The sequence below is a fragment of the Equus asinus genome, chromosome 14 (genome assembly GCF_041296235.1).
Source record: "Equus asinus isolate D_3611 breed Donkey chromosome 14, EquAss-T2T_v2, whole genome shotgun sequence".
NCBI classification, from domain to species: Eukaryota; Metazoa; Chordata; class Mammalia; order Perissodactyla; family Equidae; genus Equus; species Equus asinus.
Genome location: NC_091803.1, coordinates 39,261,112 through 39,289,024, shown reverse-complemented (window position 1 = coordinate 39,289,024; position 27,913 = coordinate 39,261,112). Strand labels below are relative to the sequence as shown.

At 45.2% G+C, this 27,913-nt stretch overlaps 1 protein-coding gene and 2 long non-coding RNA genes across 4 annotated transcripts in view; 1 reads left to right on the top strand and 2 right to left on the bottom strand.

Moving 5' to 3' along the window:
* CPPED1 (calcineurin like phosphoesterase domain containing 1) overlaps positions 1-4,484 on the bottom strand; it is a 102,480-nt gene extending 97,996 nt beyond the window's left edge. Inside the window, exon 1 of one of the 2 annotated variants that reach the window (XM_014865188.3) lies at positions 4,185-4,484. In XM_014865188.3, the coding sequence (XP_014720674.1) occupies positions 4,185-4,254 (70 nt within the window). In that variant the 5' untranslated portion in view covers positions 4,255-4,484. Of the gene's footprint in view, positions 1-3,783; positions 4,039-4,184 lie in introns of those variants that run through there. The other variant, XM_044746737.2, reaches the window with a different exon arrangement.
* Positions 10-26,665, top strand: LOC123276764 (uncharacterized). Its single transcript, XR_011494297.1, has 3 exons — positions 10-3,314; positions 9,906-10,009; positions 26,426-26,665. It is a non-coding gene; the product is annotated as an uncharacterized lncRNA (long non-coding RNA).
* LOC123276765 (uncharacterized) lies at positions 14,151-26,414 on the bottom strand. The gene is made up of 3 exons (XR_011494299.1): positions 24,578-26,414; positions 21,823-21,938; positions 14,151-17,057 (listed from the first exon to the last, which is right to left on the bottom strand). It is a non-coding gene; the product is annotated as an uncharacterized lncRNA (long non-coding RNA).
* Positions 26,666-27,913: the final 1,248 nt, after the last annotated feature.

Sequence of the window (27,913 nt, the reverse complement as noted above, 5' to 3'; positions counted from 1 at the left end):
ATCCCCAATGAAGCCCCCCCCACCACGACATATACCTCCAGCTGCTACAAATAAACAAATTCAAAGTAAACAACATGGTGTAGTGGAAATGTTGCTTCAAGACAAGTTCTGGAGCTCCAGCTTCCAATCCGATTGTACCCCACGTTCCTCCTAAGTAAAAATTCTTTTGTTGTCACTGCTGCAGCCAGACCGCTCTTTTCCAAAAGGAAATCTGATCATGCGTCTTGTTTTCTCACATATGCAACTTACAACCCTTGGATGCTATCAGGGAAAGACAAAACTCCTCAATTACCCGGCTCCCACTCTCCAGCCTCATCCCACACCACATCCCCCATCCTTACCTTTCCCAACCCCCCCACCACAGATTTTCATACTTGCTCTGCCCACAGTCCACACTGGTCTTCCCTCCCTTCGTAGCCCATCCTTCAACAATCAGACAACACACCTCTCCCTCAGGGAAGCCCTCCTCAATTCTTATCAGGTCAAATGCTCCAAAGAGAGGCTCTCACGACACCCGACTCCTTGCGTCCCAGCCATATGCCGTAAGTGTGCTTTACACTGGTTTGTGTGACTGCCAGGTTAATGCCAGGCTCTCCAAGGAGTATGTGCCAGAGGTGGAGGCTCACACCTGGTTTCACTCATCACTACACTGTGGCATCTAGCACAATGCCTGGGACAAGGCAAGCGCTCAGCACATTTGATGAGTTGGCAAACAGATGAAGTGATGGATGGATGGACAGACAAAGAGACAGACACACAATGGATAGACTGGTGGATGGGTGGGCCGGTAGATGGAAGGACAAACAGTTGGGCAGACACATGGATAAAAGGAGGACCAGATGGCGGAAGAGCACATTTGCTCCCACGGCCAGCCCCTCTCCAGAACCCGTAATCTCAACTTTTCCCATCTCCTTGGGTATCGCTCTCCAACAACTATCCTGCCTTTTTTATTGTCAACCCTAAAAATCTCAGACCAATCAGTGACCGTGGGCAAGTTGCCTAGCCTGTGTGAGCTTGATTTTCATTCCCACTGTAAAAATAAGATAATTGTATCTATCTCAATAGGACTGTTTTGAAGGTCACATGAGATAATCCACATACAATGCAGAGTACAACGCCTGGCACACTCTAAACTCCTGATGGATGTCAGATGCTCCCGTGGTTCTTTTCATCATCCATACTAGTACAAACCCTTCAGCCTTCCTTCAGCATTGCTCCTCCCTGAAAATCCTACTATCACAGCACCAAATGGCTCCAAACAGAACCCTACCCTGGCTGACTTCACATGCTCAACACCCGCACCAGGCTTCCCTCTACAACTCTACTGAAACTGTGCTCCTGAAGGTCACCTAACCATCACGGGCCATCCTCTGCTGCGCTAAGATTCACCCAGACCTCTGTGACCTCTGGCCCTGTGTCCCACCCTGCCTTCAGCCCCCCTCCCCAGCTATGGTGCCAAGGTTGGCTCCTGATTTTATCTTCCAAAATTTCTGGCTGTTTCCTGCTCTGAGCCCTTCAGTGTGTCTTTTCCTTGTGCCTCCCCGTAAACGTTGACATAGCGTAAGGTTACACACACTGTCCACTACTCCACACATTTCCTCTTAACAATGCCGTTATTCCTATAGCAATGCCATCTACTCCCTTCTCTGTGGATGGCACCCACCCCTCCAACACAGGCTGTGCTCTGCGTCCTTCTACTTCCTCAGACTTCCTGAAGGTACCTCAAAGCCAATACTTCCCAAATTAGCCCCATCAATCTGTCCTACTCCCTGCTACCTGATTTCAGTTAACGGCCCCGTCACTGTCCAGGACTAATGCTAAAAATCCAGGCTCCTCCCACTAGTCGCCTTCAGAGCCCACCCGTTGCCAAGAATTATTTTCTGGGCCATAGTTCTGTGCCTGGATTATGAGCCCCGGAGGGTGTGTAGCTTGCCTTCCCCTCTCCTTTTTCTAGTCTCCACAAGACACTAGAGAATGCAACAGGAACGGAATAAATAACTTCTCAAACTGAAGAGAGGAGAGATCGTAAAGTAACAGGGAACTCTCGTACACTTCTGGTGGGAGCGTACGTTGGTGCAAGCACATGTTGGTGCGAGCACTTTGGAAGGTGATCTGACAAGATCTAGTAAAGCTGGGCATGATGACACCCCACAACCCAGAACTCCGCTCCCAGGTGTAGGCCCCAGAGAAACTTTCCCACGTGTCCACAAGACGACTTGTCCAAGAATCTTCATAACAGCACTGAACACATCACAAGAATGAAAAACAGAAACAACTAAAGGTCCACCGCATCCATCAGGATCCTAGCAGGACATAACTGACATGCTCAACTTAGGATAATTTAATAATTATAATAATTCATTACTAATCAAAACCCTTTAAGGGATTATTTGGGATGGGTTGAGCGTACGGAAACTATAAAGGCCAGTTCAGTAGCCCAAAGATAGAAGAGCAGAGCTGTTGCCACTTCTAGATCTGAAAGGAAGGAGGAGGAAGTGATTACCCAAATCTGGGAAGATTGGCCCCAGCAGAAAGGCCATCTTGGAAGAAGCAGTGACCTTCAAGGGAGGAATTCAGCCAGCCCAAGGCAACCCAACAGGGAGTAAACTGGGGGCATAAATACCCTGACTTTTGCTTCTCCCTCTGATTTCGGTTGGGACCGCCCATTGGCTGAATCCAACGGCAAGCCAGAGGGCACCGGCTGTAACCCGTACAGGTCAACCGCCTGGAGCACAGAGCAGAAGGGAGAGAGTGGACTGGAGAGGCAAATGGAAGACATTCAGCGTATCCAGCAACGGAATATCTAAAATGTATACTCATAGAACAGAACATGGCCCTGCGGGAAAAGGAGTGTACTACAACTACATAAACCAATATGGATAAATCTCGAAAAATATCATGCTGGGCAAAAAAAAAAAAAACATGCAGAGGATGGCACCACATTTTCCAAGATCCACCATAGCTAGCTCTATTTCTGGCCCCACATGCCCTTCCAGAACCCTGCCACTCCCCGACTGACTCAGAGCTGCAAAGAAGGAAAAGAAGGAGGTTTTAGGAGAGACAATGACCGGAGAAACCTACTTGATACAGGGCAGCCAGAGAGAGCAGCTGTCCGAGGAGGGAACTGAACTTTACGTGAGGTGTGAAGGACGGGAAAGAGCCAGACCCAGCAGCACGGCTAACAGCTGCGGGAGCAGAGAAGTGCCAAGGCCCTGGGGAGGGCAAGCCTCTGGCTCTCTCAAATGCAGTTCCAGAAAACCACCGGGGCAGGAGAACCGGGCAAGGGAAAGAACGGCAAGCATGAAGCAAGAAAGGTGAGCACAGGCCAGATCCCGCAGGGCATCCGGGGCGACCTCACGGAGGTGACCAAGCTGGTGAAAGCCTGGGAGGGAATTCGACTCCAGGCAGCAGAGAGCCACAGACGGGGTCAAAGAACCAGGCACAAACTTCCTCTTGACTCGCTGCTGTAGGACTAACACGCGCTCGGCACCTGGCCTTGGCCGGACGCTGGGTTACAGCAATCCTTTTAATCTCTTGAGGCTTCCCCATGAGGTAAGTATGAACAAACCCATTTTTACAGCAAGGCCGATTATCTAAATCCAAAGTCCAAGCGCTAAACCCTCACCTGCCTCCAGGCTGCCCTCCCTCTCTTGTCCTAAAGGGTGGATGACTCATTGTAGTAAATAACCGTGATTATGGAGTATATAACACATCGCGGTGAACGACCACAATACAAACAACCGCCCTAACAGGCACCGCGCGCTCATCGAGAGCCATCAGCACCTCACTGCTGGGATGCCCGTTTTACAGATGGGGAAACTGAGGCCAAGCCTTGCAGAGCCACGTGTCCAAGGCGGAGGGGGAGGGGACGTGGCAGCCGAGTCTAACTGCAGGGCCCACGCTGCCATGAACCAGGCTGTGCTGCCTTCCTCTCTCCTCTCAGGGAAGTTGGGTCCAGCCGGCGAGGCTCCAGGGCGGGATGCCCCGCGGGACACTCCGCTCCACGGCGCCCCCAGGGAGCCCCGCGCGCGGGCGGTACGGCCGCTATCGTGGTCCCCAGCCCCGGGTGCAGGCCCTGAAGGGGTCCGGCGGGAGGCGCGCGCACGCAGCCCAGGTTCCCCAGGCGGGAGGAAGGTTCCGCAGCCCTGAAGTCATCCCCTCCCCGGGCGCGGGGCCGGCGGTACCTGCGAGAAACGCGTCCAGGGTCCTGCCCCGGGCTCTGTGGAAAACACTTCTCGCCTCCGCAGCCGCCATGGCGAGCGAGTCTGGCCACGCCAGGGCACCCTGCGTGGGAAGGAGGAGCGCGAGTCCACGCAGCCCAACCGTCCGGCCCGGTCTACCCCACCCGGGGCGGCGCCCTCTGCTCGGGGCGGGGTGGGGCGGGTGGGGTCGACCGCTCGGGGCGCCGCTAGTGCTGCCTGGCCGGGGCGGCCGCGGGAGCGGCCCCTCTGGGATCGACTGGGACGCCTGGCGAGTGCAGGCCCCGCTCTGGGGCCACGTGCGCGCGCAGAGGGTGCAGGGCTGGGGCAGCCCTCCCCTAAAAGTGGGGTTGCCAGGGTTACCAGTGAGCGTCCAGGATGCCCTGTTAAACCGGCATTTCAGATAGGCAACGTCTGATGGTTTAAGATAAGTATAGCCCATGCAATATATGGGATATACTTATGCTAAAAAATTTATTTATTTATTTATTTTTTCGTTATCTGAAATTCCACTTTAACTGGGGGCCTGGATTTTAGCTGGGAACCCTACCTTAAGGCCAAAAGGACCAGACCCTGTCTCAGGACAGTCTTCTAAACCACAGCTGTGATCTGTGACACTTGATCCCCAGGCTTTGCAGCTTCCCAGCCATCATCACCGTCATTCCATTGTTATCATTATCCCTCACTAAGCATCACACACCCCTCTAAGTTTTGTACGCAGCTCACTTAATCCACACCACAGCCCTAGAAGATGGTGCCGTCATCAGCCACGTTTGTCAGATGGGGAAACTGATGCTCAAAGAGGTGGAGCAGTTTGCACAAGGTGACACACTTCTATAGGGAAGCTGCAACCCACCCAATCTAGGATCTGTCCAGCAAAAAGCTGTTGCACAGAACTATTAAACTGGCATTTGTCTAGCTTGCTCAAAATACAAATTTCAGGGTGGACCTACTGAATCTAAATCTGCAGGTCTGTTTTTAACTCCCCCAGGAGTTCTTATGATCTGCCAAATTTGGGAAATTCTCTTTTTAACTAGCTGCCTACATCTGGACCCTGTTTGGGTAGCTAAAATGACCAGGATCGCTATCCTCTAATCTTAGGCAAGAGGCAGGAAATCACAGTGGTTATGAACCTAAGTGCCTTGGAGTTCTGGAGTCAGACTGCCTGTTACTAATTGCTGGTGGTACGATCTTGAAAATGACTTCATTTCTCCATGTGTCAGTTTCCTATCTGTTTAATGGGAACAATAGCAGTATCTAGGTCATAGAGTTGCTTAAATGAGTTGGTGCATCAGGGGCCGGCCCCTGGCCGAGTGGTTAAGTTCTCGCACTCTGCTTCGGTGGCCCAGGGTTTCGCCAGTTCGAATCCTGGGTGTGGACATGGCACTGCTCGTCAAGCCACGCTGAGGTGGCGTCCCACATGCCACAACTAGAAGGACCCACAACTGAAAATACACAACCATGTACCCGGGCAGCCTTTGGGAGAAAAAGGAAACATTAAAAAAATTTTAAAAAAAAGAGTTGGTGCATCAAAGTGCTTAAACCAATAGTTCTTACTGCAAATGGTAAGTTCTCAAGGAATATTAGCCATTATTATTAGCATTGTTACTAATCATTCTATCCCAGCAGAGGGCTATCAGGAAATGTTCGAGGAGGGAATCAGTAAATGAGAATCCAAAGTCCTGATGGTGGCCTCAAGGCCCTGCAAGTTCCAGGCCTCGCTGACCTCTCACCCACTAACTTTGCAGCCGCAGTCTTTTTCCAGTTCCTTAAATGTGCAAATCCATTTCACTCTTCGTATGTGCAGTTCCTTCTGCTTAGAATGTTTGTGCTCATTTAAATATCAAGGCCCCTGTTGAGTGGCCGGCCCGGTGGCACAGCGGTTAAGTTCACAGGTTCTACTTCAGCTGCCTGGGGTTCGCTGGTTCGGATCTGGGTGTGGACGTGGCACCGCTTGTCAAGCCACGCTGTGGTAGGCGTCTCACATATAAAGTAGAGGAGGATGGGCACAAATGTTAGCTCAGAACCAGTCGTCCTCAGCAAAAAAGGGAAGATTGGCAGCAGATGTTAGCTCAGGGCTAATCTTCCTCAAAAATAAATAAATAAATAAATCTCAAGGCCTCTGTTGAAATCACACTTCCCTGGAGGAGCCTTCCCCTCACACTTGCTCATACTCTTCAGGTCTGAACTGGGTCTCCCTCATTCTGTTTACAGGCCTCTGTTCTTGACCAGCACGGCCCTTTGTGCTGCTGGTAATTATGTTTACATGTGTAACTGTTTGTTTCCTGTTATCTTTCTCAATGCAACCGGAAGGTCCATGAGGGCAGCTACCTTGACTGTCTTGCTCACCAAGCAGAGTGTTTGAGGCATAGACTCAAGTGGCTGTTGCATGAATAAATAAATGGATTATGACTATTTTGGCAAGATAACCCCATTTTGAACCTGGGCAGTGGTTGGGCATAGCTCTATTGGCCATGATAGGAACTTCAGAATTACACGGGTGCTACTGGGTGATAGTAATGGCTGTGACTACACCCCGTCTACCACTGGTCCAGCAACTTCTTCGCCTCATTGCCTGCCCCATCCTCCCCTCATCACTGTGCAGGTCAGTGTTCCTCTCTCCACTGACTGGGCTCTTTCAACCTACATACTCTTCTTTTCAGCTCTCTGCTTGGCAGACAAGCAGCACAAGAAGAGCATCTTCCTGGGCAGCAGGCTTAGCTGTTCAGTCCACTTCCCAGCTGTGTGACCTTCGGGACATCACTTGATCTTTCTGAGCTTCAGCTTCTTTATCTAAAATGAGATAATCATAGCACCAACCTTGTCTGGTTTTTGTAAGGAGTAGATGAAGCTCCAGGCAGAGTTTCTGGATCATACTAAGTGCTTGATACATTTTTGCTGTAGTTGATATTGTTAATATTGTTGTTGTTGGGATACCCATCAACTTATTCTTTTCTAGTCAAAATTCTATTCCTCGTTCAAGATTCTGTTCAGGTGTCACCCATTATATCAGCCAGGTGGCATTTCATAGCAAATAACTAAAAGTCAATTCAAACTGGTTTAATCAGAAAAAAGAAATCCATTGGCATATATAAATTAAAACTCTAATGCAGCTTCAGGTGAGGTTTGATCCAGCTGTCCATATGATGTTAAAGAAGCCAACTTCTCTCCCCCATCCTCTCTGCCTTTTGTATTTGGCTTTATCTTCAGTCTCCACAGAGAGGACTCCCTCTCATCACTTAGAAGCTCCAGGCTCCCCCTTCATGGAAGCAGAATGGCTACAACAGTTCCAGACCACACCCTCATGAGACCCCACCTAGTGGGGAGAAGGAGGAAGTCTGTATTTCTCAGAAGCCCCAGCAAACATCCCCTTGCCTCACCGCCATGCCAGTTTGGATACATGCTCCTCTCTGAAGCAAAGTCAGAAGGGTAAATGGCATGTTTAGACTGGCTTAAGCCATAGGGCTGCCCCTGGAGAAGGAGTCGTATCGGTGTCATCCAACCACACACCTGAGGATGGAGAGCATAGTGCTCTTAAAACAAGATCTGGACACCATTGCCCTGAGAAAAGGAGAATGGCTAATTAAAAAAAAAGAGCCAACGGATAATCTTCTACATTCCCCATGCACAAGCGAGGGATGGGGGGGAGAGCATCTCGACTAGTGATTATCATGCCCCCTCCCCCTCCTTTAAAAAAGCCCTTTATCTCAGCACTATTCACAATAGCCAAGACATGGAAGCAACCCAAGTACCCTTCGACTGCTGATTGGATAACAAAGATGTGGTATATATACACAATGGAATACTACTCAGCCAGAAAAAGAGACAAATTCATCCCATTTGCAATAACATGGAAGGACCTGGAGGGAATTATGCTAAACGAAATAAGCCAGTCTGAGAAAGACAAACACCAGATGATTTCACTCATATGTGGAATATAAACAAACACATGGACAAAGAAAACAGTTCAGTGGTTACCAGGAGAAGGGGGTCGGGTTGGGGGGAGGTGCACAGGGGCTGAAGAGGAGCACCTATGTGGTGACAGATAAGAAATAACGTACAACCGAAATCTCACATCAATGTAAACTATTATGAACTCAATAATAATAATTAAAAAAAAGCCCTTTTTCTTCCATCTTACCCCTTGCAACAACTAATCCAAACATGCTCTTATTTAGCGATGTGGGTGTATTTTTAAGAACATCGGTCGCCGCCCTGGGCGGTATTATGGCCTCGCCCCCCACGCACGCAGAACAATTTGTGCTGACGCTCACAGGCCCTGGGCAGCGGAGCGTTTAGAGTTCCGGCTGCTCCTTAGGGATCTCTGCCTCCTCCTCACCGGCAGGCTGGGAGCCGGCCCTTCTCGCTGTTTCTGGCGTCTGCCTCCAGCAAGTCCTCCCGTTTCTCTACCTCTTCCCTCGTTTCCCGTCTGCCCAGCTTTGTGACACCAGACGACAAAGGGTGTTCGGATTAAGAGCCAGGTTGGTTTACAGATTGGAGCCAGTAGACTTGGCCCAAGCACCTGAGGCCTCATTTAGAGAAAGTGCTTGGACTTGACTTCAATGGGCATAGTCCTTCCTAGTTAGACTGAGTGATGGTTAATTTTATGCGTCAACTTGGCTGGCCCCCGGCACCCAGATACTTGGTCAAACACTCTGGATGTTTCGGCGAGGATGTTTTTTTTGGATGAGATTTACATTTAAATCAGTGGACTTTCACGAAAGTCCATAATGTGGGTGGGCCTCGTCCAATCAGTTGAAGGTCTGATAGACGCAAAGATGACCTCCCCCAAGCAAGAGGGAATTCAGCCAGCAGGTGTCCTTTGGATTTGAACTGCAGCATTGGCTCTTCCTGGGTCTCCAGCTTGCTGGTCCACTTGGCAGATTTTGGACTGGTCAGCCTTCCTAATTGCATGAGCCAGTTCCTTAAAATAAATCTCCTTCTAGATGTCTACACATCCTATTGTAGCTGTTCCTTTGGAGAACCCTGACTAATACAGGCTATCAGAGGTCTTCCTTGGAAGTGTTAGAGTCCCAAGGTTGAGCTCATAATTCGAATTGGTATGTTACTCTGGAATGCAGAATGGTATCCTGCCGCAGCACCTTTTTGGTATATGGAAATGTGGAAGCACAAGTTAATTCCTAAGCAATATGAACACCAGCTGCCCCTCCCCTGAGCCAGTCCTGCCCTGAACCTCTTTAGGTGGGACTCAGGAATGTGGACTAGGGGATGGGATGTGGTCGAGGTAAGTCAAGTCCCTGAGGATATCAGTTTTACACATTTGATCTTTGTTTTTTCTTTTGGAGGAAGATTAGCTCTGAGCTAACATCTACTGCCAATCCTCCTCTTTTTGCTGGGGAAGACTGACCCTGAGCTAACATCCGTGCCCATCTTCCTCTACTTTATATGTGGGACACCTACCACAGCATGGCTTGACAAGTGGTGCCATGTCCGCACCCGGGATCTGAACCGGCAAACCCTGGACCACTGAGAATCAGAACGTGTGCACTTAATTGCTGAACCACCGGGCCGGCCCCCTGATCATTTTTTAAAAACTGAAAATAAATAGCTTTGACCAGGTCAAAATGCCATGCGTACTTCAGACCCCCCAAATGAGTGTTTTTTGAAAAAACTTAATGACTTTGCTGCTATTGTCACAGGCTTGGTATTAACAAGACTTTCACAATTTTTTTCTCCCTTTTCAAGATGTTAGAGAAATTTCTGGAATGTTCCAGGTACACCTGTGTCCTCCAACACGAAAGTTAAAGCATGTCCTTGAGACTTCTCAGACACCACTGCCACTCTCTTAGGTGAGTTGTATGGCTTACAAATTTTGCTTTCATTATAAGAAATAAAGTATAACTATTATGTATATTAGCATACATAATTATTCTTTATGAGTCTCTGCCAAGGCATTTCATGCACATTCTCTCCTTTTACGCCCAAAACACAATGAAGTTTCACCTCATTTTACAAACAAGATCATAGAGCCTCAAGGCAGCTAAGTAACTTGCCTGGAGTCGTCCCACCGTTTACTCGAAGCGGCAAAGCCAGGATTCCTCTTTCCACCCTCTTTCTGCCTCTCGTGGTCAGTTTCCACGCCTATTTGGGACTCTTTAGACCTATGTCAGTCTTCATGTTGCCTACCATTTGGCTTTAAGAATTTCTCAAGTCTTGACTTTGAAAACTTGGGCGCATAGCACATAATCATTTAGAGGCTAGCCTGGTCAGTCACGCGACCTGAATTTAAGCTCGCTTATTCCAATTGCTAGCTCTGTGCCCTTAGACAAGTCACTTAACCTCTCTGAGCTTTGTTTCCCTCACCCATAGGGTGGGGATAACCATGCGTACCCAGAGTTGGTGGCAAGACTCAGTGACATAGAATATTCAAAGTGGGTATCATGGCACATAATAATTGCTCAATAAATTGCTTGTTGCTACTGTGGTTGTCATTATTTCAGATAAGCCTCTTAAGACCTCCCAGCGAGGCAGCACACTGAGGCAGGGAGGGCTTCCTTGACATTCAAAACCTGGAATGGAGAATTTGAGTTCAAAACCATCCCCACGAAATCTCACACTGGGGGACGTCCGTTCACGAGCCCCATTTTGTTCAATCAAGCTGACCAGCACAGTTGCCACTAGCCATCTGTGCTACTTCAATTAATCAAAACGAAATAAAATTTAAACGACAGTTTCTCAGTCACACTAGTCGCCTTTCAAGCGCTCAATAGCCACGTGTGGCTCGGGGGACCAGAGTCAGGGAGAAAAAAAATACAGGACACACAGTTAAATTTGCATTTCAGATAAAGTATATCCTAACATACTTATACGAAAAAACCATTGTTGTTTATCTAATATTCAAGTTTAACTGGACGTGCATATTTTATCCGGCTGGTGGCTACCATATTGGACAGCACAGATGTGGAACATTGCCATCGTTGTGGAAATTTCTACTGGACTGCTTTAGAAACTCAATCAGCAGCAGGTAGCTGATGACCCGTCTGTGACTTCTGTTCTTCTGCCCAGTGGCGCGTGATTGGCAGGCAGAGCCAAACAGCCAAAGTACCCCTAACTACCATAATAAAGTTCTTGGCCTTGGAACCAGATAATACTAATTACGCCAATTCTTTTTCATCTCGAAACTTGAATTTAATTTCCTCACTTAGGCTTCTGTTCCCCCATTTATTTTCTTTCCTATCTCCCCTACATTGCTGAACACCCCTTGTAAAAAACCTTCTGGCATGATTGGAGGGGCTCATTCTTACTTTCCAATCTTCGTTTTCTTTTTCTTTCTTTCTTTTTTGCAAGGAAGATTGGCCCTGAGCTAACATCTGTTGCCAATCTTCCTCTGTTTTATGCAGGATGCTGCCACAGCATGGCTTGAAGAGTGGTGCTAGGGCCGCACCTGGGATCCAAACCTGCGAACCTGGGGCCTCCAAAGCGGAACACGAAAACTTAACCACTACCCCACTGGGCCAGCCCCAATCTTCATTGAGTGAGCTCAGCCTCCCAAAGCATTTAAATATGTTGCAGTTACTCACTTTGGGTTCTGAAAAATCCTTTTCTCCCTTTCTCAACAAGGATAAAGATTCTCCTTAAAGCTTCAATCCTGGGGCTGGCCCGGTGGTGCAGCAGTTAGGTGTGCACATTCCGCTTCAGCAGCCTGGGGTTCGCCAGTTCGGATCCCGAGTGCGGACATGGCACCGCTTGGCAAGCCATGCTGTGGTAGGCGTCCCACATATAAAGTAGAGGAAGATGGGCATGGATGTTAGCTCAGGGCCAGTCTTCCTCAGCAAAAAAAAAAAGAGGAGGATTGGCGGCAGATGTTAGCTCAAGGCTAACCTTCTGAAAAAAAAAAGAAAAAAAGCTTCAATCTTCCCAATTCAATTGTGCATTGAGTGTACAATTTAAGCTTCTTCCAGAGGTATAAGCTCGCCAAGGCTTATATCTAATATATCCACTGGAATATGCCAGGCATCCATAGGACCTGACATATAGGAAGCCCTCACTGAATATGTGTTGAATTGAATTGAATTTGCTTCTCAATTAAACTTACTAGTGTTGAGAGTCCTGAGGGAAGATTTCAAATTCCATTCAGTTTCTCCATGTGCATCGGCACTGGATCTGTTCGCAGTTAATGACGACAACCACAAATCTCTACATCCTTGAAGCCTGCCTCTTGCATCGTGCTCTTCTTTCGTTCATCGTGTCCATGCACAGTAGTGGCAGTTGGTTCCTGGCCCTCTCTGCATGATATTTCTGCCACGGGGGGCTCAGGACCAAATTGAAAGCCATTGATTTCATTGGAAAACACTGTAGACACATGTGGTCCTTCCTCTGCTTTTGTTTTGTTTTTCTCTCCTTGCCCTGCTGGACGCTGTTTGATGGAAAGCCAACCCTGTGTTTGCTAACATCATAACAACGCTGTGTTTCCCACAAGACGGAAGGACTACACACAACTCTGAATGTGACAAGTCTCACTGGTTTCTATCTTCCCAAAGCACAAGCCCGGTTTTCTATTGAGCTAATCTTCTGGAAATAAGGGCTGTTTCCAGAGGCACTCCAACTGCACGATACTGGCTTTTCTGTCTTGGGACTCTGACCACATTAATCTCAATGAGTGGTTCTCAACCCTGGCTGCACATTGCAATCAATCACCCGGGGAGCTTTGCAAGCATTCCCATTCCCAGACTTCACCCAGGAGTTTACAATTGGATAAGTCTTGGGTGAGACCTGAGCATTGGTCTTAAAAATGCCCCAGGTGATTCTGACTTGCAGCTCGGGTGCAGAACTGCCTGTCTAGACTCTACGATGAGGCCAAGGACCTGCGTCGGGGCATCAGCAAGTGAACATTACAGCCTCTGGCTGCAGGTGTGATGAGAGACGTGCGGTAACATTTGCCGAGTCACTGGGCACTGAGAGATGTGCCTTTCAGTACGGGGTCCCATTCAGTTTCACCACAATCCTGAAAGGTTGTACACTGGGTTGAATACTGTCCTCCCAAAATTTATGTCCACCGGGACCTGTGAGCGTGACTTTATTTGGAAATAGGGTCTTTGCTGACGTAATCAAGTTAGTATGTGGTCACGCTAGATTAGGGTGGGCCCTAAATCCAATGACTGGTGACCCCATAAGAAGAGGAGAGGACAGAGATAGGCAGAGAAGAAGGCCACGTGGTGACAGAGGCAGACATTAGAGTGATACAGCTACAAGCCAAGGAACACTAAGGATGGCCAGCACCCACCGGAAGCTGGGAGAGCAGCGAGGAAGGGTTCTTCCCCAGCGCCTTCTAAGGGGGAGGGCCCTGCTGAAACCTTGATTTCGGACTTCCGGCCTCCAGAGCTGACAGAGGATCTATTTCTGCTGTTTTAAGCCACTGAGTTCACGGTACTTTGTTGTGCCAGCCCTGGACACCAGTACAGATTTGTATCATTGCCATTTGACAGATGAGAAAACCGAGGCAGTTTGAAGGCTGCAAAGAAGTCAGACACGGGTCCCGCCACGAGAATTTACACCAGGGCTGCAGGAAAGCATCGCGTGAGGATTGAGAACTTGGGCTCTGGAGAGACAGACCTGGGTAGCATCTCAGCTCCACCGCTTCCTGGCCCTGTGACCTCAGGCAAGTCCCCTGCCTCTCTGAGCCAGTGTCCTCGTCTTCAAAGCAGAATACTCCATAGAGTTTTCGGGAGAATTAAGTCAAGCATTGCAGGAAAAACACCTTGACTTGTTCATGGTCAGCTCTCAGCTATGGTACCTGTCATGACTGTCATTATTATTTGTATTAATAATAGATGAAGCTGGCCAGGATGCCTTCAAGAGAAGGAATCAGAACTTCTGATTTTGTGCTAAAGCTTCGTCCCATGATGTGGGCCAATTATCTTTGGTAAACAAAGGCAACTGGAGGAACGAGAGGAGGATTTTGAGCTCCCCCTACAGGTAAGTGTGGGTAACAAACTATGTGAAGAGACAAGAGAGGAAATACATCTGTAGGTGGGAAAAAGACTTGTTAGCTGGGGACAGATTAAGAAGGACATTGAATGCCAGGCAGAGGAGTCATTTTAAGACAGACAGACCAAGGTTCTGGTTGGAAGGAACTGCACATGAAGAGAGCAATTGAAACCTGACCTGGCTAGGTGTAAGGTTCTGGCAGTCAGAATGGAAAAGAAAAAATGAAAGAGAGAGATGCTACGAAAGAGAGGACCTGGTGCCAGAATGAACATGGGGACTCTAAGACAGGAATCAAAGGCTTGGGTTTCTAGCCTGAGAAAATAGCAGGAAAATTGAGTCTGCTCTTAGAAACAGGGAGAGCCAGTTTGGGGAAGAAGAAAAGGATAATGAGTTAGTTTTCGAACAAGCGGAATTCGGAGTAAGGAAACCTGGATTCTGGCTATGGCTGTGCCAGATGTTAGCAATGCATCCATCACATAACCCTTCTGGGCCCCAGTCACTTGATCTTTTAAAAACTGAGGGCACTGCATTAGACCAGAGTAGGCAAACTGGTGGCAGATGTGGTTTGTTTGTTAGACAAATGGTTTTACATTTCAATTAGCTACCCATATTTCACAATTGGGAGATTTCACACAAAGCCCCAGATTTCTGCTTCCAGCAGTTGGCTAAAGCCAAGTGTCAGCTGTGTCCTTTAGACTGGACATGGACATGTTTCCCAGTTTTCCCATAGCCTCCACCATGCCCTATTGTCTTCCTGACACTGGGGCCAAATACCACTTGCCATTTGTCATCTATACCCAGCCTGCTTCACACATTCAAGTTACCTTCCTGGTCCCCTCTAGGCAGTTGAGTTTGAGACTCCTGGATTAGATATTCTCCAAAGTCGCTTTCAGTTCAGTTAGTCTGTGTTTTACCTCCGTATTCAGCTAGAAATACAAGTCCAGTGAGAAGTCAGAATTAGGGGTATAGATTTTGGAATTACATGAGTAGAGGTGATGGTTAAACCCTTGAGCTTCATCATGGGTATAAATGTAGAAAAAGAAGAGTAAACAATCAAGGGCAGGGGCCAGCCCTGTGGTGTAGTGGTCAAGTTTAGTACACTCTGTTTCAGTGGCCTGGGTTCACAGGTTTAGATCCTGGGCACAGACCTGTACCACTCATCAGCCATGCTGTGGTGGTGACCCACATACAAAGCAGAGGAAGATGGGCACAGATGTTAGCTCAGGACTAATCTTCCTCAGCAAAAAATAAAAATAAAAGAAAGAATCAAGGGCAAAGGATATTCATCCATGGTTAAGGATGGTCAAGGAGAAAGATGAAAGTCAATAAAGGAGATGGAAAAGGAGAGTTTAGATGGATGGAGATAGTGCCTGGGGATGGAGACAAAAGAATTCTATAGAAGGAGTAGATGTCAGATAGGTTCCAGGGAGCATAGGTACAATGCAATAACTGACTGATTCAACATCTACAAGTGCTCATTTCATCCTCACAGCAACCGAACAAGTTGGTACTATAATTTTCCCATTTTACAAATGAGGGAATTGAGGTTCTGCAAGTTTAAATAACTTCTCCAAAGTTCTATAGAGTAAGGTGTTTCCCATCAATTCCTAGAAATCTAGAACCACTCGAACAAATCATTCATTTTCAAGAAAGAGCAGTCCTTAAGGACAGAACATAAACCATCAAGAGTTGAGGGTGAAAGAAAACAGGGAAGTAACTGGTGCACATCATGCGTGTAGAGTAACAGAGCTGAGAAAGACAACCCATGATGGAAGCTTTTGGGTCACCAGTCATTGACCTTACATTGACTTTCTGACTGATCCTTGGGTAATTTCTGAGGGCTCTAGCTTTTTCTCCCCTTTTTGATTGACAATGAATGATATTATCCCATCTCAAAATATCTTTGTGTCATCTGAGTATTTATGTGACTTGTTTTGTGCCACTGGTTCTCCTCTTCTTTCTAACATCATTGTGTCAGTCAGGGTCCAACCAGGAAACAGGGCTCTCCAAGTGTCTACAACAGAGGGGATTTATTGCAGGAGATTCATTAGACATGGGAGGGAAATGCGGAGAAGTCATCTGTGAGGCAACAAGAGATTAGCAACAGCAGGAAACCACTCCCACGCCTAGGCTGGGGACAGAGGGAGGAGGTGGTGTTACCAGAGCCTAGAGGCAGGCATTGCCTGGCAGAAGTGGGTATTGGCATCCCATTTTACAGATGAGGAACTCGGGCTCCTTGAGGTTCAGTGGCTCACCCAAGGTGGTATAGCCCCTTGGGTGTTAGTTATCTATATCTATATAACCAATTATCACATACTTAGCAGCTTAAAACAATAAATATGTATTCTTTTATACTTTCTGTGGGCCAGGGGTTCAGGCATAGCTTAGCCAGGACCTCTGCTCATGAGCTCTCACAGGCTGCAATCAAGATGTCAGCCACGGCTGGAGTCTCATCTGAAGACTTGACTGGGAAATGATCCACTTCCAAGCTCACTTACATGGTTGATTGTTGGCAGGATTCAGTTCCTCCAGGCTCGTTGGCCTGAGGGTCTCAGTTCCCTGCTAGCTGTTGGCTGGAGGCTGCCCTCAGTTCCTTGGCACAGGCCCTTTCCAACGGGGCAGCTCGCGACATGGACGTTTACTCCATCAAAGCCAGCAAGAGAATCTTCTAGCAAGACAGAAATCCCATCTTTCGTAGCCTCATCACAGAAGGCATCCTGTCACTTTTGCCATATTCTGTTAGTTAGAAGCAAGTTGCCAGGCCAGCCCCCACTCAAAGGGAGGCGGGTACACAAGTACCAGGAGGTGAGAATTGTCGGAGGACATTGTTTTGTGCCACTGGTTCTCCTCTTCTTTCCAACATCATTGTGTCAGTCAGGGTCCAACCAGGAAACAGGGCTCTCCAAGTGTCTACAACAGAGGGGATTTATTGCAGGAGATTCATTAGACACGGGAATCTTTTAATTGCCTGCCACAGCAATTAAAAGCAGAGCTAGGACTTGAAGTCAGTCCTTTCAAACTCTACAGCTCCCCATAGTTAACCACGATGCTCTGCTGCCTTCCCAGCCAGATTAACCTGATTACATCTCAGCAAGATTGATCTGGTTATTCTAATACGGACTCTAGTATTTTTCCAAAGGTATTATCCTTTTAAATTTAGTCTCCCAAGTGGGAAGCTGAAAGCTCCATCCACAGGGCGTGAATTAACTAGTTCCATGGATTTTATTTAGAGGCAACTTTAGAAAGTTGACTAATGACCACAAGACGTCCAAGGCTAAATCATGACCCCTAGATATTAGATCTAGCCTTCTCATGATTTTTAGAATATCCGCCCAATTTGCGTATGCATAAATACAAAGTGGGCAGATGATTAGATTCAAACCAGATAAAGCAAAGCTTTCCTGGGAGGAAGAATTTATATTATTCATCCAATCTTTTTTCCCTCACATTTGGTGTCTTGAATCTGTAACTGGATTCAGAATTGAAATGACTTGCCTTAATAAACGTCTTCAGACTTAGCCATACATCTGTGTGTAATTTGGTTTTGGGGGAGAACAGGGGAACTGGTTCATGAGGGCATCTTTGTGGGCAGAGAAATATCTTCATTTATTGAAATGTTCCTAGCAACAGAAGTTGTTTTCTTTTTCGCCCCCAAATCCTCAAAGTGGAAACAGGCAAAATGATAAGAAATCTTGAAAATTGGAGATGTATTTTAATTTCTTTTGAGTACAGTTGCGTTGTAAGAATATCTCATTGCATTTGCCAACACAACGTCAAAATCTTTTTTAAAAATTTTAATGATGAACATGGGTTGATGTGATTTTTTTTTTTCAAAAGCTAACTTACGGAACAGCAGGTAAAAGCTAGCATGTTAGACAGCTCCGGGATTGCTTTGGCATTCCAATTGTATTTTCCTTGCATGATGATTTTTCTTTGGCTGTTTTCATGTTATTCAACTCTGCATGCATTCAGAACCTAGCCAGCTCAATTCCTTTTGGAAGGTAACAACAGCAATAATCACATTTATTAAAAAACTTTATCGATCACGTAGCGCATTTTAGACTATATTCTGCGTTTCCCTTGCATGGTGTCATTCTCTCTTCATAATAATCCTAAAAATAGGTACTCATCCCAATTTTACAGATGAGGGAAAGGAGGCTTGAGGCTCAGAGAAGTTAAGCAACCTGCCCAAGGTCATACATCTAGTAATTAGCAGAACAAGATTCGAGACTGTGCTCTTTAGTCTATGCTATACTGCCACCCCAGTGTTTGGGTATCTGCAGTGAATGAAAGAATGAATGAATGAATGTCCAATGAGTTCAATTACAGCAGGCCTTCCCTTTAATTGTATGAGCAAATCATATGGCCTCAGCTCTCCCAGCTTCCCTTGGCAACCAGTGCGGTATCATCAAGCCTCAGGCTGCAGGTGAAGAGTGTGAATTGTGAAGTCAAACAGAGCCAGATTCTGGTTCAGCCTTGCAGCTTTCTAGCTATGTGACCTTGACCAAGTTATATACCGTTGCTAAGCCTCACTTTGCTCCTGCGAAAAACAGGAATAATGAGCGATTCCCCTTCGTAGGGTTGATATGAGGATGCCATGCGGGTATGCAAGTAAAGTCTAAGCTTAGCACGATGCCTGACATTATGCATAAGTGTTTACTCCTTGGTAGTTCACATTCCTATCACGTCGAGGCATGGAGAGCCAGATTCGAGTCTTGGTTCTGTCACTTATTGGCTCTGTGACTAGAAGCGAGGTCCTTCCGCCTCTGTAAAACGGGCGTCATAATGTCTCCTTTGTCATGAGGGGATTTTTAAAAGGTCACATGGCGGTAGTTCTCAAACATCATCAAACAGATATTTGGCAATATCCGGAGACATCTTGGTTGTCATAACTGAGGGGAGATGCTCCTGGCATCCAGTGGGTAGAGTCCGGGGATGCTGCTGAACATCCTATAATGCACAGGATGGTGCCCCCAGCAAAGAATTATCTGGCCTCAAATCCTAATAGTTCCAGGAGCATTAAATCCTATTGTGTGGGTGGTTCACAAAGACCTAGTGCCTGATAAACGCCAGCTGATATTATCTCCGGTCTCTTTGAGCTTCCGTTTCAATCTATGTGGTATTTCTCAGAGCCCTTCCAGCTTTAAAATTCTCTGATTCAACATTATGTGAAACCGAGCTACAACTCCATGTATGAAAGAAGTACGGTACAAACATTCTTTCGGAGTATTTTCATCAAGACCAGTTGAAAACAGCAATCTATTTTGGCAAAATGGAAAACTTATTTTTTGGGTTGTTATTTGAAGTTTTGTAGAAATCTTACTTTAGAACAACAGTGGAAAGTAGTCCTTATAAAAGCCAGTTTTTTTCCCCATTTTATATTAAAAGAGAGGAACTATTTGGGCTATAAACCCATCCCTATTTCCAGGAGTTTTATAAAACTTAAGGGAGGCTTTATAAAACTCAATTTCTGAGAAAGAAAAATGTCCACTTATTACTGACTTTTTTTCCTGAAAAGTTATGGTTATGGGCATACTTGTCCACTTATGTTTTAAGAGTTAAAGTTGACATATTAGGCCATCATTTCCCCTGGAGATAAGCCTTTTTTTTAGTTTATATTTTTTCTTTTTATAATAGCAACATTTAATCATTGTGGAAAATTTTCAGAGTCTAAAGAAATATTAAGGAAAAGGAGAAGAAGAAAACAGGCATAATCTCCTTACTCAAATATACCTAAATAAAGTACTAATAATATTTTGGCATATTTCCTCCTGGTGTTCTTTCTCTAAGCATTTCTTCAGATAATTGAAATGATACTATATAAAGATGCTTTATCTTACCTTTTCCACTTAACATCATAGCATGAAAATGTCTCCATGTTATAAAAATAATTCCTAAACTTTTCTAGGACTGCAGAATATTTCATTATATTAATGTATATTTTAAAAATTTATACCCACTTCTAAAAATATTTCACTATAGAATAAATTAATTACAAAGTGTCCAAAGATATGGAAGTATACAAAATAAAAATTAAAAATTAACCCCTTGCTCCCCAAAGTCTTCCTCATTTGTAACTATTTTTAACAATTCCATGGGTGTCTTCCAGTATGGTGTTTGTAGCAGTCACTCATGTTGTTTGCCAAATATTTCTAGTTCTCCATCTTTCAGGTGAATAGGAGGGTTGCACTCGCTGGATGGTTTCTGTTTTGGTTAGACCACGTGACTAGTGCTGGCCAATGAGTCGCGGGTATTTAGTTATCTCTATAAGACCATTCAGGGCTTTTGCTCCCTCTGCCATGACAATTGACAATGAATGTTCCAGTTAGTAGCTGCTTCATCAGCCAGAGAGAAGTGACGCAGAGCAGAGCTCCCAGACAACTCATGATTGACAAGTAGAGTAAGGGAGAAATAACACAGATTGTTTCATTTAGGGATTGTCTGTTACAGCAATATAACCTATCCTATCCTTACTAGTAAAGTAATATATGGGTGTGTACATACGTGGAAGTACAAACACGTATACACATACTCACATACGCAAATTGACTGTAAGGCGTATATTCTTTCATAGCCTTTTTCTTTTGCTAAGAAATATGTTTATTATTTAAAAGTTGTATATTGAGCATTCACTATGTCTTAGTACTTTTCTAGGTATTGCTGCTATATCAGTGAACAAAACAGAAAAAGAAAAGCCTAACCTCAATGGAGTTTATTTACATGGATATATTTCCATGTTTGTACATATATGTTGACATCACTACTCCTAACAGTTGCCTATTATTGTGTTGTATGGATGTACCACAATTTATTTAACCATACTTCTGTTTGTGAATATTTAGGTTATTCCCAGTTTGTCTCTTGCTGAAAAACAAGGCTATAATAAATGTCAATATATGTATATTTTGAGCCCTGTGTGTCACAGGTGCACTGGCGGATGCACCCTGGTTTATTTTGTTCTCCTACGATTGGACACAGGAACAAGTTCCAATTTTTTGCTATTATCCATGCAATGGTTTTATAGTTAGCATCTATTTTTTTTGAAGCTTTTAGGGTAGTTAGGCATTATTTCTTCAAGATAGAGACTCCACAGTGATATTATTGGATCTGAGTTTGGGCATGTTCAAGGCTGTCAAGGCATGTTGGCATGATTCTCTTCTATAGATTGTCCTGGCATCAATGGTTGTTTGACACATAGGGAGTAAGGGGCTCTGAATCGCCCATCACCAACTATTCCTCCTCAAGGCCATCTGAGGAACCAGGAAAAATCAAGCCAGGCATGAAAAAGCTCAGTTAACACTGGTGGACAGACTATTTCTTTTAGTAGCTAGCATTTTGCTTTATTTTCTTTAGTTTTATTTTCTAGGCATTGATGTATTTCTTTGTTTTGAAACAAAGTTGTTACAATGGACACTTTACATACGTGACTTCACACCTGAATTGGCCTGGAGCCCAGCAGGGTACACCGATGGGGCTTCCCTTGTGAGTTTCTTTCCTTCTCTCCAAGACAATGGTTCATATCTTCTCCCCTCAGGTTCCCACTACCATTTCTACCCCATCTCTGCATCTGTCCGACTTTCCTGCCTCCCTCCCCCTCAATGATAACGTAAGGACAGACTGTGATATCCACAAAAGAGACCTGTTTTCTTGTGCATCTCATCCTATTCCCTCTTACCTGCACGGTAGGTAGCAGTTCTCTCTCTCACTGTTATGTTGTTCACTCCAGCATGCAGTGGTGGATAGAGCCTGTTATAACAGGAGCTTAGACACTAAAGTGCTCAGTCTTCCTCTCTGGAAAGGGAATAAAAAAAAGATGCAAAAGGCAATGTGTCGTCAGGTCTTCTAACCAAATCAGAACTCCTCTGAAATGATGTGGGCTACAGCTGTCCTATCCTGGAGGGTTTGCCTGTGGGACAAACCAGCTGCTGCCCACATTGCAGAATGCCCCAGACAAGCTGTGAATTTTTAACTGCTCAGATTTACTCTATTTCCAGCTCCCAGCGTTGTTGGTGTGACGTTCAGGATGCCTAGCATGCATGTGATCAACAGAGCAGATGAACTGGAAGAATGAAATCCTATTCTTTCACTCTTCATACAGCACTGTTATAGGCTTTCTCAGTTCAACAAATAAATATGGGGAACTCGCAGTCAGGTTGATGGGCAGGGGAGGTGTCTCGTTCATTTGTTCCACAAATATTTATTGCTTGTCTGCTTTGTGCCAGGCATTATGCTTTGGGTGCTTGGGATACATGAATGAATAAAACAAAGATATCTATCCTCAGGGAGCTTACATCCTGGGAGGGGAATTCAGACAACACATATAATAGGTAGATGATATAGTGTGATAGAAGATGATATTTATGCTATGGAAAAAACTCAAAGTGGAACAGGGCAAAAGGGACCGAACATGCCAGGGCAGAGAGAAGGCAGTTTGCATTATTACGTAGGTGGTCGGTATGGCTCTTATTGAGAAAGCAAAATTTCAGTAAAGATCTGAAGGAGGTGAAGAAGTTAGCCAAGAAGATGTCTGGTGGGAAGAGTGTCCCGGTAGAGAGAAAAACTAGGGCAATGGCTCCCAGGAGGTGGAAGGGGTGCCTGGAACATTAAGGAGCAGCGAGGAGACCAACGTTCCAAGAGCAGGTGGACAAGAGGAGAACAGTGGGAGAGGCAGTCGGAGAGCTGTGGGGAAAACATCACATCAAGTCCTTTTATGCCATTGAAAGAGATTTGGTTTTACTTTGAGTGAAATGGGGAGCCACTGCCAGATATGGAGCAGAGGTGTGACATGATCCGACTTACACTTTTAACGGATCATTCTGTCTACTGTGCTGAGAATTGACCAGAGGGGAGGAGAGAAGCCTGGAATCCTGTCTAGAGGCTATTGCAGTAATCCAGGCGAGAGCCGATGATGTCTCAGGACAGCACATGAAAGGTGGAAATAGATAGAAGTGGTTGGACTCTGAATGTGTGTCGAGAATAAAGTCAGCAGGACTTTCTGAGAGCTTGGATGCTGAGAGAAGCAAGGATACTTCTGAGATTTTGTCCTGAGCTACTGGCACTGTTAGGACATGAGATGGGAACAACCGTGGGAGAAGCAGTCTACTGGGAAAAGATAAGGAGTTCGGTTTGGGGCGTGTCGAGTTTGCGATGCCTGCTGGACATCCACGTGGAGATGTCAGTAGGCAGTTGGATAGATGCATCTGGAATGCAGGAAAGAGGCCTGGGTTGATATCTGCAAAGTGCTCAACTTCTTTTTTCTATTTTTATGAGTCAAAATTTCTGTTATTCAAAAGCATATTCACCACTTTTTGTTTGTCAATACTTCCATGTATCTATCATTAATAATAATTGAGGTTCAGAATGCTGACCCAAGTCCCATAAGACCCTAAATGCCTTCTGATTCACTGGTGAAATGAAATCAGGTTAGGAGGACCTTGTGTCTTAGTCTATATTTGACAGGTGATGATCTTTCTGGGCATGTATGGTGGCACCAAGAGTCTTGAATTCATTGGTCCCTTCTCCAATTCTGTCTGTACAGAGAAGGGAACATGGTATGAGTGAAACAGCTTTAGAACCAAACAGACCTGAGCTAGATTCTCAGTGCTGGAACTTTTCTGCTACGAAGAGTAATTAAAATTTTCTGAATCCCCAAATCTTCACTGTAAAATGGGAATAACACCCATCTTGGAGGGATATTGGGGAAAATGCTGTATCTGAACCTTTATAATCATTGTTTTTATGATTTATACCTTGCCCAGAAAGTGGATGCCCAATAAATCTTTTTATTCCCTCTACTCCTCCCCCCACCACCCACAGAATGCCCAGCACATAGTAGGTGTTCAATAAGTGCTTACTGAGTCATCACTCAGACTATCCTCCCCACAGAGGGGCCTTCATTTCCCTGCCCTCTTCTGCCATATCTTCGTGTGTTTGTTTCCATAGTACATATCACTATGTGGCATGGCTTGATGTGTTCATCTGTTTACTCTGCCTCCCCCCTCCGAGAAATGTAAGCTCTAAGAAGGTAAGAACTTGCATTATTCAATTCCTATATCTTTAGTGCCTGGAACTGTGTCTCACACATTGTAGGGGGCTCAATAAATATTGACGGAATGAATGACGGAAGCAAACAAACCAACTCTATTATTTGATACACAACTTGCAACTTCAAGGATCACCAGCCAAATCACCTTGAAAAATCCACTGCCCAGAAAAGGACAGACCTAACATTATTTCCAGCAGTACGGTTTTACAAATTAATTGATTTTTCTGATTCACTTAGCGTGGGTTTAGACCATTTATCTGAAAGCGCCGTAATATATTCTGTGAATTACTCTAACAATAAGAGACACGAAAGCTGAAATAATGAGCTAAACACTTAGCGGAACCATCTCTATTAGCCCCTCGCGTTGATTGCCTCTCAGCCTCACCTCTGCAGCACCGGCTTCAATGCACGTTTGGCTCTTCTGGGGACAGATGCGATGAGTTTCGTCCCCATTTCCCTCCTAGCTCGTTGAAGAAAACTGCAGATCTGCCCTTTGGTGACACCACTTCCTTTCAGATCAGGAGCCTTTGTCAGAGGACTGCCAGACTTTCCGAATAAAGCTGCTGCCTTGTCCTAGCCCTCGTGTGCCACCCACCCCTGCGGCAGCAATATTTAATGACACGAAGAATACAAAGCTTGGCTGGATGACTCACTCGTGTGAGTGACCAGCCAAATTGAAATCTCCTTTCACAAAAAGGCCTTGAAATGCCAGAATAAAAAACACACTCCTTTAATTTCCAGTTTTAATGGGCCTGCTATGCATTTCCAGGGACAACGCCTGAGTTTTCTTCTTCCTGTTGGATGTCATAAAACACCTCTGCATCTGAGTTAGGTTCAAAGTTTTCTTAGCCCAATGTTCTGCAAACTTTAAGCACACGCCTACCATCTTCTCTCACTTTCTTTGCCCTGTCTGCATGCCACCTGTATTACTATTTACTTCCTCGCTCTCTTTACTGTAACTCACTTTTGTTACTTAAATATCTTTGTTTAAAAGAAAACAATGTTATGTCACTCCTCATGGTCCCGGGAAGCCAGTACGTCCTGCCACAAATAGACATGTAAAATTAGAGGGGAAAATAAAATAATAACAATGCTTGTTTGACAGTTTTGTCTGCTGAAGACTCTAAGGCTGGGATCTGTGATGTCTCTGATCAAGAGGGAGAGAGGAAAGCGTTAGGTGTTAAAGAAATAGTGACTGCAGGTGGAGACGTTCTCCCTGAAGTCATGAAGTGAATTGAAAAGGGAATGCCCATAAGAGGGTGCCTTTGTGGTGATCTGTTCTGAATCAGGATCGTGGTGGTGGTTACACGAAGCTATGCACGGGATAAAATTGCATAGAGCTACACACATGTACATACAAGTGAAAACTGGTGAAGTCAGAATAGGGTTTGTAGCCTAGATGACAATATCGTACCAATGTCAATTTCTTGATTCTGATAACTCGCTGCAGTTACGTAAGATGCCACCATTGGGGGAAGCTGGATAAAGAGCTTTTGCAGCGACTTCCTGTGAGCCCACAATTATTTCAAAATAAAAAGGTGTTTTGTTTGTTTGTTTGTTTGTTTTTTAAGGGAATACCGTCTCCCCTATGTGGCCTGATTCTGCGTATCACCTAAAATCAACACGTCTACTACCAGCGGTACATGTCCCACTTTGGGCAAAAATTGGTTTATCATTTTCTGAACGTAAAATTTAAGAAGAAGATGCTTTCACCAGACTTTGAAATCCTCAAGGGTGGAGTGTAGTATTGTAAGAAGCAAGATAGCATTGTGGTTAGGAGCATAGGCTCAGGGTCCCATCAAAACGGGGGTGAATCTCAAACTCATTCTATCTTGGGCAACAGTTTTAACCTCTCAGAGCCCACATTTGTTTGGTCGAAAAATAAGGATAATAAGAGTATGGTACTTTTATTATGGGGCTTCTAAGGGACTGTACGAAGTAATTCAGGCAAAGCACGCTTAGCATACTACATGGCGCTTAATAAGTGCTCAATCATTTTTTGTCTTATCTTCTTTATCATCTTCTTTCTCTTATTCTCCTTCTTCTCCCACTCATCATCATCGTGGTGGGTTGAATTGTGTCCCCCCAGATAATATGCTCAAGTCTTAACCCCTAGTCCCTATGACTATAGTAACCTTATTTGAAATGGGGTCTTGCAGAGATAATTGAGTTAAGATGAAGTCATATTGGATTAGGGTAGGCCCTGATCTACTAATTTGTGTCTTTATAACAGGGATATTTTGAGACAGAGACACAGAGCAGATACAGAGGGAAGAAGGCCATTTGAAGATGGAGGCAGAGATGGGAGTTACGCTGTCACAAGCCAAGGATCGTCAGCAACCACAAGAAGCCGGAAGAGGCAAGGGAGAATTCCTTCTTAGAGCCTTCAGAGCGAGTATCACCCTGCCAACACCTTGATATCAGACTTCTAGCCTCAGAAATGTGCAAAAATAAACTTCTCTTGTTATAAGCCATTTTGTTGGTGGTAATTTGTTATGGTGAACCTAGAAAACTCACACTGTATGCGGTACTGGGAAGCTGAGTACTGCTACAACAAAACCTAAAAATGTTGAAGTGGCTTTGAAATTGAGTAATGATAGAGGCTGGAAGAATTTTGAGATACTTGATAAAAAAAGCCTAGATTGACTTGAAGAGCCTCTTGGTAGAAAATCTGGACACTAAGGGAGATAGTGGTGAGGGCTCAGGAGGAGGTGAAGAGGATGGTAATGAAAGCTTCTATTGTCTTAGAGAATCCATATATTGTCATGAACAGTATGTAGTGTAACTATGAATATTAAAGGTGCTTTTGGTGGGGCCTCAAAAGGTAGTGAGGAAACCAAGAAAATTATTGGACACTGGAGGAAAAGTGATCCTTGTCATAAAGTGGCAGAAAACTCGCCTGAATTTGGTTCTAGCATTGGGTGGAAAGTAGAAGTTGTAAGTGATGAGCTTGGAATTTAGCTGAGGAGATTTCCAAACAAAGTGTTGAAGGCGTGGCCTGGTTTCTTCTTGCTGTTTATAGTAAAATGTGAGAAGAAAGAGATAAATTAAGGAAGGAATTATTAAGCAAAAAGGAGCCATAACTTGATGATTTAGAAAATTCTCAGCCCATCTGTATTTCAAAAGATGCTAAAGCATGCTCTGGAGACAATGTCCAGAGAGTGTGGCCAGACAACCATTTGCTAAAGAGATTAGATGTTTGACTAATGGATATAATCAGTCATCTCAGCAGAAGTCAGGAACAGAGATGGGATTACCCAGAAAGGATCTGTGGAAGGCCCTCTTGTCTGATGGTGTGAGACCTGTAAATTGCACAAGAGACCGATGAGGTTTTTCAGAATGTTCTACCAGCACAAACTTTCCCAGCCTGGACTAAAAGGGACAGGGACAGCATGAAATGAAGGAAGGCTGTTGCGCTTCCAAAATTCCACAGGCAGGACACAAGCTGATAGAGGTACTCAGTTGCAAATATGTTACCCTTCAAGAAAAAAGAAGAATGACTCCAAAGGTAGCCCTAAGGATATCAGGGTTCTTAGGGCCCAGAAGGCAGAGCATCAAGCCACTGAGGACTATTCTCAGGATTCAAAACTTAATGGAATTTTCCCTGTTGAGTTTCAAGCTTGCTTGGGACAATGACCGCATTATTCCTTCTACTTTCTTCCTACGGGAAGGAGACTGAGAATGTCTATCCTATGTCAGTCCCACCATTGTATGTTAGATA